Below are 16,003 nucleotides of genomic sequence, written 5' to 3'. Positions count from 1 at the left end.
TGTTTAAGTATGGGTTTCTACTTACTTATTTGGTATACTATATGCTTCCGTTCCTATAGACTCATAGCTTTAATACATTCTCTGTCATTCTTGAAATACTGCCTCTCCTTCAGTCTCTCCTTCTGGTATTCCAACTAGACACATCAGACCCTCTCATCCTGTTCTACAAATTTCTTACCCTCTCCTTCACATTTCCCATCTCAATGTCCTGGGTAATTTCCTCAAATTTCTAATCCAAGTTACCGATTCTCTCTTTATTTATATCGTATGTGTTGCTTAATACTGTTTTTTTTTTTTCTTTCAGGAATTATATTTTTATTTCTCAAAGTTCTATTTGGTTCCTTTTAATCATTTTAATGAGCTTATCATTTTCCTCTTTAAACATTTCAAACATAGTTATTTTATTGGTTACAAAATTGGTTATTTTATTCCAATATTAGGGATTAAAATCTTAAGGAATCTCAATCTCTCTCTCTTTTTTGCTAACTCATTTATATAATTTGTTTCCATGTTTATTAAATAATCTTTGTGAATTCATATTTGGTTGATTTTAACCTGTGGAATTTCTGGAGGCCTGATTGAGAGTGAATGACTCCAGAGGTATTGTGTTTGCTTGTACAATTTCCAGGAAGCATTACTGACATGAAATGAACTTGTATCCTTGTCAAGACAGCCAATTTAACATGGAAGTCTTCAATTCAGTCCTCCAACCTTGAAGCTTGCTCAAGTCTTAGTCTGGATCCCAGAAGTGATAATCAGCAATTTGCTTCAAGATCATCCCACTTTGCCAGTGTGCTTACTGCTCATCACTCCATTTTCTGCTCATAGTTTTGTTTATTTTGGTCAAGGAAGTGAGTAAGGAGAGTCTTACAGGTTTCTCTGTTTGCAAACCAGTGGTGCGACGAAATGCTAGCAAGAATATCTAATAGTTCCAGAATATCAAGTTCACTATGTTGCTGGCAATATGAGTCATCTAATGACTTTTTAAAAAGCCTCTTTCTTCCCAATTTTTTATTAAGAAAATTTTCAAACGTAGAAAAAATTAAAAGGTGGTGAGGCGTGGTGGTTTGCACCTATAATCCCAGCACTTTGGGAGGCTGAGGAGGGCGGATTACTTGAGGTCAAGAGTTCAAGACCAGCCTGGCCAACATGGTGAAACCCCATCTCTACTAAAAATACAAAAATTAGCTGGGCATGGTGGTGTGCACCTATAGTCCCAGCTACTCTACTTGGGAGGCTAAGGCAGGAGAATCACTTGAAGCCGGGAGGTTGCAGTGAGCCAAGATCACGTCACTGCACTCCAGCCTGGGTGACAGAGTGAGACTCTGTCTCAAAAAAAAAAAGACTATTGTAATGTAAACAGGTATACCTCCACCTAGATTCAACTGCTTAGCATTTTGTCATATTTGCTTTATATTTGTGTGTACATTTTTGCTGAAGTATTTGAAAGTAAGCTGCAGATACCATGAGTCTTCATCCCTAAATATTTCAGGATTCATCTACAGGTAAGATCATCCTCCTATATACCAACACCATTATCACACCTAAGAAAATTTACTCAAATTCCATAATATCATCTGATATTCAATCCATATTCAAAGTTACCAAGATATCCCAAAATAATTTTTATTTTTCAAACAAGGATTCCATGAGAGTTCATATATTGCATTTGGTTATTGTCTCTTGAGCCTAAAACAGATCCCACCTCAACTTTTTAAAAATGATACTGTGCTTTTGAAGAGGCTAGACCAGTTGTCTCATAAAATGTACTACATTCTAATTTTGTTCAATTATTTTCTCTTGGAGTCATTTAATTTGTTCTTCTATCTCCTATATATACTATAAACTAGAAGTTAGGTATATAGGCTTGATTCCAGATCCCTCCATTGTAAAGGTATATTTACCCTTTGCAAATATAAATAATCTGTAAGATAGTCCTTGGCAACAAGTGAATATCCTCTTCCCAAGTAATCCTTCACTTATTAATGTTTTTGATATCTACTAATGATCCTTACTTAAATCTCTTAAGGCTACAAAGGTTCCTCTTTTTAGAGGGCAAATTAATTTCAAACCCTACAGACTTAACCTATAGATATACTTGCATATATGCACAAAATATAGAAGAATATGTAAGTATATTCTATACCTTTTTTTTTTTTTTTGAGATGGAGTTTCGCTCTTGTTGCCCAAGCTGGAGTGCAATGGTGCGATCTCAGCCCACTACAACCTCTGCCTCCCGGGTTCAAGCAATTCTACCCCAGCCTCCCGAGTAGCTGGGATTACAGGCGCACGCTACCATGCTGGCTAATTTTTTGTATTTTTAGTAGAAATGGGATTTCACCGTATTAGCCATGATGGTCTTGAACACCTGACCTCAGGTGATCCACCCGCCTCGGCCTCCCAAAGTGCTGGGATTACAGGCATAAGCCACTGTGCCCAGCCTATTCTACACCATTTTTAATAGCATAAAATTATAAAATGTATATTCATCTTCAGGAGATAGGTTAAATTATAGTACTTCCATGTAATTATGATATAGGAAGTTCAACTTTTTTTTTTTTTTGTGACAAGAGTCTCGTTCTGCCGAGTGCAATGGTACAATCTTGGCTTACTGCAACCTCCGCCTCCTGGTTCAAGCAATTCTCTTGCCTCAGCCTCCTGAGTAGCAGGGTCTAGAGACTACAGGCGTGTACTAGCACGATCAGCTAATTTTTGTATTTTTAGTAGAGATGGGGTTTTACCATGTTGTCTAGGCTGGTCTCGAACCCCTGGCCTCAACTGATCCTCCTGCCTCGGCCTCCCAAAATGCTGGGATTACAGGTGTGAGCCACCGTGCCTGGCCAACATTTTTCTGATATATAATAATCTTTAAGATATATCATTATAGCTTGACTTCATCTCCTAACACTCTCTTCTTTCCTTACTCCTCCTCAAACACTCAAAAGCCCTAGAGCACATTCCTAGCTCTGGGACTTTTCATTTTTCCTTCTGCCTGGAATGCACCTTCCCAATTCAGGTCTTTGTTCTTATAGGATAGAATAAGCTTTCCCTGACCTCCCTATTTAAAACAGTCCTATGTCCTTAGCTCCAACACTTTCTATTCCTTTATCCTGACTGACTTTTCTTCGTAACTTTACTACCTCATGACATGTTTACTGGTTTATTTGCTTATTATATTTCTTCTCCAACACTAGAATTGTCAGCCCCAGTGGAATTTACTTGCTTTGTTCAGAACTATATCCTTAATGCATAGAACAGCAATTTTATAGTAAGTACTTAAAGGAATTTTTTCTCATTCACATGTGTAAAGCCATGATTCACAAGATTGTATATGTTATGCTATGAGCCTGTATAGACATAAAGTATCTTTAGGATGCTCAAGAAACTGGTAATAGTGATTGCCTCTAGTGAGGTGAAATGGGAGGGTGGGGAATACTGACGAGGGAGACTTACTACAATGTATACACTTAATCACAGTCTAAATTTTTAACCATGTACATTTATGAAAAACATAAAGGCTGGGCATAGAGGCTCACATCTGTAATCCCAGCACTTTGGGAGGCCGAGGTGGGTAGATCACCTAAAGTCAGGAGTTCAAGACCAGCCTGGCCAACATGGTGAAACTCTGTCTCCACTGAAAATACAAAAATTAGCCAGGCATGGTGGCACATGCCTGTAGTCCCAGCTACTTGGGAGGTTGTGGCAGGAGAATCGCTTGAACCCAGAAGCAGAGGTTGCAGTGAGCTGAGATCATGCCAGCCTGGGCAACAGAGCGAGACTCCATCCCAATAAACAAACAAACAAACAAATAAATAAATAAATAAAATGGATGATTTTTTTTTTTTTGAAACAGGGTCTCACTTTGTCATCCAGGCTGGAGTGCAGTGGTGTGTTCTCAGCTCACTGCCACCTCAACCTCCTGGGCTCAAGAGATCTTCCCACCTCAGTCCACCAAGTAGCTGGCACTACAGGCATGTGCTACCACACCCAGCTAACTTTTTTGTATTTTTTTGGTAGAGACAGAGTTTTGCCACGTTGCCCAGGCTGGAAAAATTAATGTTAAACCCAGTACTTTGGGAGGCTGAGGCAGGTGGATGACTTGAGGTCAGGAGTTCAAGACCAGCCTGGCCAACATAGTGAAATTTCATCTCTACTAAAAATACAAAATTAGCTGGGTGTGGTGGTGTGCGCCTGTAATCCCAGCTACTAGAGGCTGAGTCAGGAGAATCACTTGAACCCAGGAGGCAGAGACTGCAGTGAGCTGAGATTACACCTCTGCACTCTAGCTTAGGTGACTCTGTCTCAGAAAGAAAAAAAAACAGTAATGTTAAAAATTTTTAAAAATATGCCCAAAGAACATCCTAATTTAATCTGCTGCCCCTTTTTTGAACTTTATGCAGGTACCTTTCTCAACAAATTTTTAAGGCTTTAACTTTGTTTGATAGGCTTGTTTAGTTCAGACAAGGCTGTTTTGACATTAGTACAACTAGAAAGTAATCACCATGAGCTATGAAGTCAGCATGAATATTTTACTCATTACATGCTATGTAAAAGACTACAAAGATATATGCCAACAATCAGATAATCAATATATGATTACTTCTCATTAGACAGCTAATGGGTCTTTATGCTTCCCCAAATGTTACTTTCCACACTAAGCATAAATTACTTCTATAATCAGAAAAAAAAAAATGTACTTTTTAAAAAAGATTAGATTGAAATAAAATAAAAATTTACACTTAAAAGAACAATTTCTTCTTTTCTTTGAGATGGAGTCTCCCTCTGTTGCCCCAGGCTGGAGTGCAGTGGCTCTACCTCTGCTCACTGCAACCTTTGCCTCCCGGGTTCAAGCGATTCTCCTGCCTCAGCCTCCCGAGTAGCTGGGATTACAGGCACATGCCACCACGCTCAGCTAATTTTTTTTGTATTTTTAGTAGAGACGAGGTTTCAGCATGTTGGTCAGGCTGGTCTTGAACTCCTGACCTTGTGATCTGCCCGCCTCAGCCTCCCAAAGTGCTGGGATTACAGGCGTGAGCCACAGCACCCAGCCAACAATTTCTTCTTAATACACAAATATTTTCTATAATTGTGACATTAATATAAAATGAAGGAAGGCATTTCAAATATAATCATTTTCCTTAGGATTCCAAAAAGTAATTTTATAGTAAAATTCCCATTATATTCATTTTAATACTACAATAACTTTTTCCTTATATATTGTCTTATTATTCTAGCTTGGAACATACAATCAATGTAATTCTATGCTTATTTTAAAAGCATAAGACAATTCTGAATATGTTATCCTTTTAAAGGATTTTACATTAACCATGTATTTTAATTTTTAAAATCTTTAATCTCTTATTTTCTTTCTAGTTGTTTCCTCCTTTCAAACCATAATTCTTAACATTTTAGAACCTAATTTTTTATACAAGACGTATCCTTACAACAATGGCTTTAAATTTCTCTAAAATTAAGTGTTTTTCACTGATTACCATTAAATACAGATACATTCCCATGGAAAATTCTCTTTCCATAGAAGCACTGATTGTAAACCCTGGAATAACTTCAGGCAATTTTGTTTCAGGAATGAGCGGTATTATCATTTCCACTACACAGCTGAAGTACTTAAAAAGCCTAGAAAAGGCTGGGTGCCATGGCTCACACCTGTAATCTCAGCACTCTGGGAGGCCAAAGTCGGGGGACTACTTAAGGCCAGGAACTGAAGACCAGCCTGGGCAACATAGCAAGACCCTGTCTCTATGAAAAATAAAGTTAGCCTGGCATGGTGGCATGCGCCTGTAGTCCCAGCTACTCAAGAGGCTCAGGGGAGGGGTGAGGTAGGATCACTTTGAGCCCAGGAGTCCAGGGTTGCAGTGAGCTACAATCCAACAAAGGCAACAGAGTGAGATCTCTCTTTTAAAAAAAGCCTACAGGCCGGGCGCGGTGGCTCAAGCCTGTAATCCCAGCACTTTGGGAGGCCGAGACGGGCGGATCACAAGGTCAGGAGATCGAGACCATCCTGGCTAATACGGTGAAACCCCATCTCTACTAAAGAATACAAAAAACTAGCCGGGCGACGAGGCGGGCGCCTGTAGTCCCAGCTACTTGGGAGGTGGAGGCAGGAGAATGGCGTGAACCTGGGAGGCGGAGCTTGCAGTGAGCTGAGATCCGGCCACTGCACTCCAACCTGGGCGACAAAGCCAGACTCCGTCTCAAAAAAAAAAAAAAAAAAGCCTACAAACATTTGGTAGACTGCCCAGGGTTACCTAGCTATGTAGTGATCAAAGAGAAGTAAGAAAAGAGATTAGGAAAAAGCCCTCCTTGTTTCTCATTGCAGTTCTCTTTCTACTATAATTCAGCCAAGTTTATAAACCTCTGAGAAAAAGGAATGAAATGGTAGCTAATTCCACAGTATGCTGTGAAATTTTATGCCCAGAAATTGTTCCCAACATTGTTCCTTTGTTGCTATTTCCCAGGTTATAGAACGTTCTTCCATTTTTGTTAAAAGCAGCAAGAAACTCAGGAATAGACTCCATGTTGGCCTCAGCTGTCTGCCAGCAGAGAAAATGAGATTCTTGTTGGAAGTTTGTGAAACTAATCTACTATATAAATGTAGCACTGGAAATTAGCTACCCTAATTTTCCATATTTGTGAGTAAATTCCTTTAATGAAACTATACCAGTTAATGCTTGAGTTCTGTAAAGTGAATCACAGTTCTACTTCTTCAATTCTGTAAAATAACATTTTAAAATTATGGCTCTCTACAGTAAAACAAACCACAGAATGTCTGATAAATCTGAATAGCATAAAGGGATAACATAGCATATAACAAGACACTGAGTACTTCTGGAAAAACGGCTTTGCTATGGTAGTTTTTCATTTCACAACAATCAACTGGTAAGAAAAATGATATACTGATATACATTGTTACCAGGGACTATAAATGTAGTGCCCTGTACCATTCTCATGATTTTCAAGAGTACATACCAACAGTTTTTTGCCGTACTATACTCCTCGCCTTTTCGGTTCCTGGAGAACCAGTGGTTGTTGCACTCCTCTGTCTCATTGGGGCTTGGCCGGGCTGATCACGACTCCATCCTCTAGAAAATGACTTGTCAACTGAAACTTTCTGAAATTCATGTCCAACTCCTAGAAATGTAGATTTTCAATCTCAATATACTGTTACTTGATCAATAATATCTTCAAGTTATGTGTGCTACCTTGCCTAAGAGTCTTAGGTTTGCTTACATAAATTATAAAGTAATAAGATAAAATGCTATGTACTGTAAGGCTTTTATGAGCCTCACTTTAGGTATAAATCATATCCCAAAACTGACGCAGAATTTTAAAATTACACCATTAGCAATAAGCTATTAGAAATTCTCTGCCACCCACTTGGTTTGGAATAAAAATGAAACATTTAGACAAGAAAAAAAGACAGGAAATGTGCTAAACAAAACCCATCCTGTGGTGATGGTTACTAAATCTCTAATCTGCCAATAATAGCCACTTGGGAAATATAGTCCAGGAAAAAGTAGTTTGAGCACATAATACCCCGGACAAAAGTATGAAATGTGACTTAGATGTAAACTCTAGCTAGCAACTAATATTTACAATGTAAAATACTGGCTGGGTGTAGTAGCTCACACCTGTAATCCCAGCACTTTGGGAGGTGAAGGTGGGCCAATTGTTTGAGCCCAGGAATTCGAGACTAGCCTGGATAATATGGTGAAACCATGTAGCTACAAGAAATACAAACAAAAAAATTTAGCTGAGCACGGTGGCATATGCCTGTAGTCCCAGCTACTTGGGAAGCTGAGGCAGGGGGATTCCTTGAGCCTGGGAGGTCGAGGCTGCAGTAAGCCATGATCGTGCTACTATACTCTAACCTAGGCAACAGAGTGAGGACCTGTCTTGGGGGAAAAAAAAGGCAAAATCCTAACAAACTGAGTTTTAAAAAAACGTATATTAGTGATATTATCATTACACTACTACTCCACTCCCTTTTAACATTAGACAGACACATATTTCATGTCTAGGGAATGTTTGCTTTTAGTTTAAGTAAGTGCTTTCAAAAACCATTTTTAAAATAATTATTATGTACATTGTAAATAGAGTAACATGAAACCACCTTCTCAGTTCTAAGAAAAAACTGCTTATGATAAAAAAGAATCGTATTTTATACATTTTCATTTTGTTTAATTCTTAAAAATAAAATATTTAAGATTCTACTTATTTCACCCTCACCCTCTCCCTGGAATGGTCTTCCCTGACTCAATTATTTAAACAAATTTATATAGAGCATCTCTATGAACAATTCTTACCTTTCCCTTTGTGCTTTTTTTGTTTCTGTTCACTCAGCTTATCCAATGGTAAATCACTGAGATCCAAACTATATAAATTCCTAGCTAAAACTTTAGTTAATGTCTCCATAGTCAGTGACCACTCAGTGGCCAACTCTTCCCAATAGGTCAACGATGACAATACTGACAGTAAGTCATCCCAAAGTTCTCGGGAGATGTACACATTTAGGTTTGCTTTGATCCAGGCAACTATCAGGGTCTACAAAGACAAATATCAGAAATAACAATAAGATGTGTTTAGTGTGTGACTTCAAAATCAGATATTCAATTCTTTAAAAAATACTTAAAAAGAAGCAAAATTTAAAATCTCATGCTTTTTTAGTAGATAATACTTGTAAAAGCAATTCACGTAATTGTCAGAATCTACTATAAATTTCATTTCAGCAACTGCCAACTCCCAACATCCAGCAATCTAAACTAAAAAGAAATCTCCCTACATCTATAACTGTCTCTTATGCTGCATTACATTAATGTTAAATAAATACTATTTAAAAAATAGTCTCCATATTTTAAGTGTTGAAAATGTTGAGTTACTGAACTAAAAAACCAAAACTTATATTCCCAAATTCAGGATGGAAATCACTAACCACAACTCGAAAATGTTTTTTAATAATATAAAGAAACAACATAATAGAGATATATTTAACTTAATCAAACGTATTTTTGAAAATGTATATGTAAACATTGAAATTAAATTTTAAATTAAAAGCATTCTGTAATAAATCTGATCACAGGATTAAAAAATTCATAAAAGGACAGAAACTGATTAGCCAGTACCCCCTGAGATTTTGCGGATTTCTACTAAAGATATGTCCTCTGATTGAAGAAACAAGTCATAAAATAAAGATTCTCAAAAGCTTAATTCTACAACATTTAGAAAGGAATTCACATAAATTCATACCTGAAATGTAAAGATGAAAATGAACAGAGTTTAGGTACAGACCTGTAGTAACTAGTGACCTCCCAATCTATCTTTAATTTAATGCTCAGACTACCAAAAAAAAAGACTACCAAAAAAAAAAAAGACTACTTTAATACTCAGACTACAAAAAAAAGTTGTTTCACATAGCAAGATAAAATTTTATCTTCCTGTAGCTCCCACCATCAGGTTAGCTCTAACAATGGGTAAACTTGAATGAAAAAACAAAAAATGGTTAATGAAGTTAAGAGTTTAGATGACACATGTAGCTGGTTTTAAAGAACTGTTCAACACCAGCATATAATTTTAGGTAAACGGCTAATATATGAAAAAAAACTCCAATCAATTTAAATGGCTACACTCATGGCCAAGAATTAGACCTGAGACAGCTTTTACCTTTGACATTAAGAATCAAGTATTTGTATTTCATGTATCATCTTAAAAAACAGTATTTTGTTTTCTATTTTTCAAAGAATCCATAATACATTTCAAGTCAACACTCTATCCTCAGATTTAAAAAACAATATAGAATTCCTGTGTAATCAAACTACCACCAATTGAGAAGGGAGGACAATAAAGTCTTATTTAAAAAAAGCATGATAAGAATCAATCTTAATTATTTATTACTTTTTCATTATTACAGAATAACATAAAAAGACAGTTTTTCCTAGCAGTCCCAGAGATATGGAAACTCATAAAGCAGTCAGGTCATTATCCCTAAAACATTGCTAAGTTTTTGCAACCACACATTATGTATACCACACAAGAGATAAAATAAATATCATTAGCCTGCTTGTTCACAGATCTGATATTACCTCCACTCATACTAGGTTGTATGTAGGGCAAATAGCTTATTTAGATAAGCAACTTTTAAGTTAGCTCTACAAAAGATCCCTTAATAAATAAGAAATAATCTCTAATTTAAAACATTTTTTTCCTGGTAACAAGTTCAGGGTTCAATGAATCTCAAAAGACACACAAACAACAACAACAAAACAAAACAAAAAACCCATATCTATCCAATTATTCATCTATTTATTTATTTTTATTGCCTGGAAAAGTGGTCCTGCAAGTCGACCTGCCAAGGTCATATTTTTTTTCCCTTGGAACTGTAGAAAAGCTTGTGATGGCATCTTCAGTACAGACTCCGTCACTCTGAGCAACACAAGCAGCATCTGTTCCCTTAAAATAAAGATTGATTAATGTTTCCTTCTTGCATATGTTTGCATTTGGTTAACAGTTAACTTTCAAATATATACTTCTTATAAAAACTCAAATATCAAACATCTTTGAGAGACAATTTCAAATTTTTGGAGTTCCTTAAATATTAAAAATTAAAATTCCATTTTATATATCATCATCAATCATTTAAAATCATTTATCAGCCACAATATCCTCTCATCAAATAAAACCCTATTCAAAAGCTGAGGAATCAAAGTGATAATGTGGAGAATGCTCCCGCCTCCCCAACCACAAATCAAGTAGCAATCTTAAGGAGCTATCTGAAGAACACTCATCTACACAATATAGTTCTACCCAGATGGAATCCAAGCAAATCCATCTTTATAATATGGAGAATAATTACATATTCAGAATCATACCAATCTCAATTTCAGAAATTAGATGACATCTTAATTAACAGATCACAAAGAAGACTGGGCAACATAGCAAGACCTGTTTCTTAAAAAAAAAAAAAAAATTATCTGGGTGTGGTGGCATATGCCTATAGTCTCAGCTACTCAGGAGGCTGAGGTGGGGGGATCACTTGAGCCTAGGAGTTTGAGTCTGCAGTGAGCTTGATAATTAATCAAGGGCCATTACTCTATTGTTTCTTTCCACTCTTTTCATTATGCCATTTTTTAATCTTTAATTTGTTGTCTGTACTGCAAGTTGAACCAATTCTATTATTATCCTTACCTTGCCTCTTTCTCTTAGATGCTTATTATTAAAACCATAAAACTACCTTATTTACACTGATACTTTAAAACTTGATTCAACTACATATAAAAAAGAGGCTAACAAGGGACTTTCAGTTGGGTATATCAGCCCAGTTCTCTATCACAGCCTCCTCCCCTCTGGTTATTTTGCAAGTCCATTCCAGGCATCATGATACATGGAACAGTCACTGTGAGAAATGTGGAAGGGGTAGCAACAGATCCTAGATCTAGATGTCATGGTTCCTCTGAGAAGTCAGAGTAGAATCAAACAGAAAACTATCACTACATTAAAAATATCCTGGACATATTAGCAAATAAATGCATGTATTTATTCACAGAATAAAAATCAAAGGTGCCACATTTGTAACCTTATGCTTCCAGCTTAGCTACCTGAAATAAAAAGCTACTTGAAATCAACTACAAATGCAATAAAGCATAGATTTTCCAAATAAATCTTATTTGTTGTCAAACCATAACTCACTCATAAATCATACAATCTTTTCACTTTGTAATATGATAAAAATGATTTTAATTAATAAAGTTTTACAAATTCTGGCCAGGTGTGGTGGCTCACACCTGTAATCCCAGCACTTTGGGAGGTCAAGGCAGGTAGATCACTTCAGCCCAGGAGCTCAAGAGCAGCCTGGGCAACATGGCGAAACCGTCTCTCTCAATATAAAAATTCAATGTAAAATATATGAAAAACCTCCCAAAATGCTATTACTTCAAGGGAAGTTAAAAAATTAACAAAAATTCTAAAATTGTTTTCTATATAGCAAGGTAGTCACCATAATCTGGCTCATCAATGATTCAAAGTATACAGAAAGAAAAAAAAAGGACTAACAAAAGAATTGTCCAATGTAGTATAGTTACTGGCTAATAATAACTTGGGCTCTGAAGTCAGAAAAACCATAGTTCAAATCTCTGTTCACTGCTCAATAGTTGTGTGAACAAGGACAAGTTACTTAACTTCCCAGTATTATCTGTATCATAGGGTGCTGTAAGAATTAAGTAAGAAAATATGTGTAAAGTGCTTAGAAAGCTACGTGGCACAAAGAATTGTCACAAATGTGTTAACAATAACTACTTCTACAGGCAATTCTATTAATACTGTTAGTAAAGAATCTTTTCAAAATATAAAGCCATTTTATACATAAATTAGGCATATGCTTTGACTAATCAGTCTTATTTCTTAAAAAATTAGGAATACTTAGTCAAAGCATATGCCTAATTTATGTTTTGTCACTGTAGAGGAAAATGAAATATATATAAGAATGTTCATTGTCCTCTCTTTGCCCCAAAAGAAAGAGAAATAACTACACGTCCATCAGTAGAGGACTGGTTAAGAAAATTATGGCATATATATATGGTATAATACTATATAACTGTGTGTGTGGTTTGATGAGCTAGATATTCACCAAAGCACAAACATCACTAACATCTCTAGAGAGTGAACCTCTGAGCTTTTTTCTTTTTTTAAACTTTTCTTTGTTTGAATTTTATGATAAACATTTGATTTTTACAAAAACTGCAGAACTGCATATCCCCAAAAGGTCTATTTTTCCAATCAATTAGACAAGTATTTATAGAGCACCAATGATATATAATGTACTATACTAAGAAATGTAGGAAATATAAAAATAAGACAACCTGTAAATACCTTCTAGGGGTTCTCGGTTCTATGGTGATAAACAGACATTTACATAAGTATTTTAGGGATCAATAAAGTTTTCATAAGAACTATACAGAAGTACAAATATAAAATGGAAACAAGAGAAGAAAAAAATTTAAGTAAGGATATATAGAAACAGGAAGGTGAATCTAAGGGACAGTTATGGTGACAATAGGAAAAATAGCAGAATTAGGCATTCTAAAGGTAAGTTCAGAAGGTGCCCAGGGAAGAGAAACTTGATAAAGCTGGAAAGCAGGATCTTATCCTGAAAGTTGGAGGTTAGACTTCAGACAAGAAAAGTAGGCAGGGCCTGACGGTATACAGCTCTGAATGCCAGATGAAGGATTCAGGCATTCAGTTAATCATCAACTTATTCATTAACTCATTCACATACAAGTAAACTTCATTTACTCATATACGTTTGTATGCATGTATTCATTCCTTAGGGGTTGAGGAGGATGAGGCCATTATATGCTCACTTCAGGAAGACAGTCCAAGGGGTCTTGTGGAAGTCTGAACAAAGATTTTCAGATCAGGTGAAAGGAACTATTGTCACTATGATTAATTTTATATTTATTCGATAATAGGAGCCCTTATAATATTCTAAACAAGCCCTCTTCACAGATACTATTTCTCTAAAAATTACTATACCTGTGTACACAATAAAAAACACATAGACACAAAGGATAAAAATTTTTTTTACCAAGTCTTTTTGTCCATTGATACTTGTACAACCATGTACCGATAAATGTTAAGAATGCGTTTACACATATCTGTGTGCTCATCCAGAAGATTTTTAATTTCATTTGCAGGTTCAAGAAGAAATATATTTGATGAGTTTATAATAAACACCTAAGACAAAAGAAATCATTAGCTGTTCACAAAGGAATTTCAATGGCAAATTTCTTATTCAAAGAGAAACAGGCACTGATCACACTGTGGGTTAATTCTACCACAAGCTTAATAACTGAAACGTAAACTCATTAAACCTATCTATTTTTATGTTTATCTAGACAAATAAAGTTAACAAAAAGTACCCAAAGAAAATAAACCAAGTGTAAACAACAGTATTTTTTTTTTTTGAGACAGTCTTATTTAGTCACCCAGGCTGGAATGCAGGGGTATGATTTAGGCTCTCTGTAACCTCTGCCTCCTGTGTTCAACAGATTCTCTTGCCTCAGCCTCCCAAGTAGCTGGGATTACAGGCATGTGTGCCACCACGCCAGGCTAGTTTTTGTATTTTTACTAGAGGTAGGGTTTTGCTATATTGGCCAGGCTGGTCTCAAACTCATGGCCTCAAGTGATCTGCCCACATTGGCTTCCCAAGTTGCTGAGATTACAGGTGTGAACCACTGCACCTGGCCTAAAAAACAGTACTTCTAAACTGAGAAGCTTTAATATAATAGCTCTATTGCTGTAATAAATTGAAAAAAAATGAATAAATACACATAGTTTAGGATAAAAGATGACACCTAAATTAGGAAGAATCTTCTGAATGAGTTGTTCAAAACACTGTATCCTCTTTTTCTTATTTATTTTTATGTTTGTATATCTGTTTTGGTGATTTTTCCATTAGAAAAATCTATTACTATATCCCATCAAAATATTAAAATGGAAAAAAGTATGATTATCACTATGTATGCAGAAAAAGCATTCAACACTTATGACTGAAAACAATTTTTAGTAAACTAAGAAAAAAGCAAACATTCATTAATATAAAAAAAAGCATTTATAAAAAAAGTATTAAAAATGTATATACATAGTACCAGAACTTGAGAAATACTACAAAAAGCCAAGAATAAGACAAGGGTGCTCACTCTCATCCCATTGATCTGAGGGGCCCAGTAAGCATAAAAGGAAGAGTGGGTGGTAGATAATAAATATCAGCAAACTGAAAAGGAAAAGACAAATGGAGCTATGTTCCTGTTTGGGAGAATAGTATTTCGGAAAAAGAGGAAAATCAAGTTCAAAGGACCTGAAGTGAGAGCCTGCCTAACATGCTTGAGGAACAGCAAGGAGTATAGAGTGAAGTAAACCAGGAGAAAAGCAGTGGAAGATGATGCTGAAAAACAGCCAGAGTATGTGGAGCAGAGCTTCTCACACTACCTGTAGCAAAGAACAGGTCTCCCCCAACCCCAATCTTTTGCAGATCAAATCCTATCTTAAAATACAATTAAGAATGAACAGAGATTGGGAGAGAGATCATCATGGCTGACGGGAGGCAGAACTAAACTGCAGCTCCGACTTTGACAGACAGAGCAGCATGAGTAGGCTCACATCATGAATTTTACCTCCAGAACAACTGCAAGAACAAACCAGGAATCCCAAAAGGATCCACAGACCCTCTGAAGGAAGCGGACTGCTCCTGTTGGACCCGGGAGACACTCCAAATGCTGTGAGTTCCCAAACTGCAGAAGTGGGAAAGGGAGATCCTCCTCTCCCAAAAACATACACCCACTGGGGAACCTGAAGGTCAAGTTTGTGGGAGAAATTTCTGACCTTATCTGGAGCGGAGTAAATTTAGAGAGCTGAGGGAAATACAGGGGTAGAGAAAGTAGTGGGAAAGGCCCTGGGACCTCGCTGGGTCCCCAGGCAGGCCATTCCTGCCTGGCACCACAGGGATCCTTTGGGACGGCAGCCAGAGGTGCATGGAAAATGCCACAAGGAGAAGGAAGTCTTCAGCTGAACTCTGTAACAATTTGAACCAGGCAAGAAGCCTCCTGGCCAGAACTCAAAGGAGGGTGTGAATCTGGTGTGCAGACTCCACAGGCAGGGGAAGAACCAAAGCCCTTTTCTTTCACAGCTGGGAGGAGGGTAGCCCAGCGCAAGTTCTCAAGCCCTGCTCGCCCACTGTCTGGAAACTTTAAAGCGGATGCATGGTGGGAGAAAGACAGGCCCTTCAGATTGCTTGGGAGCTGGGTAAGGCCTGTGACTGCCGGCTTTCCCTGACTTCCCTGACAACCTGCATAACTCAGCCGAGGCAGCCATAATCCTCATAGGTACACAACTCCATTGACCTGGGAGCCTCACTCCCATCCCTCACAGCAGCTGTAGCAAGACCCATCCAAGGAGAGTCTGAGCTCAGACACACCTAGCCCTGCCCCCACCTGAT

The 16,003-nt window shown here is 37.0% G+C and overlaps 1 protein-coding gene across 17 annotated transcripts in view; it reads right to left on the bottom strand.

Moving 5' to 3' along the window:
* Nucleotides 1–16,003, bottom strand: part of RALGAPA1 (Ral GTPase activating protein catalytic subunit alpha 1) — a 323,646-nt gene that overhangs the window by 219,720 nt on the left and 87,923 nt on the right. For all 17 annotated transcript variants that reach the window (XR_004431673.1, XM_033188254.1, XM_033188250.1 and 14 more), the window contains exons 13-16: nucleotides 13,595–13,743; nucleotides 10,335–10,464; nucleotides 8,325–8,562; nucleotides 6,988–7,149 (exon numbers count right to left, since the gene is read on the bottom strand). Coding sequence is in view for 16 of the 17 variants with exons in the window: in XM_033188254.1 (XP_033044145.1) it covers nucleotides 6,988–7,149; nucleotides 8,325–8,562; nucleotides 10,335–10,464; nucleotides 13,595–13,743 (679 nt within the window). In the remaining variant the exon portion in view is untranslated. The remainder of the gene's footprint in view (nucleotides 1–6,987; nucleotides 7,150–8,324; nucleotides 8,563–10,334; nucleotides 10,465–13,594; nucleotides 13,744–16,003) is intronic.

The sequence above is a fragment of the Trachypithecus francoisi genome, unplaced genomic scaffold (genome assembly GCF_009764315.1).
Source record: "Trachypithecus francoisi isolate TF-2019V2 unplaced genomic scaffold, Tfra_2.0 Lachesis_group3, whole genome shotgun sequence".
Classification (NCBI taxonomy): Eukaryota; Metazoa; Chordata; class Mammalia; order Primates; family Cercopithecidae; genus Trachypithecus; species Trachypithecus francoisi.
This window is presented reverse-complemented; position numbering and strand designations above follow the sequence as displayed.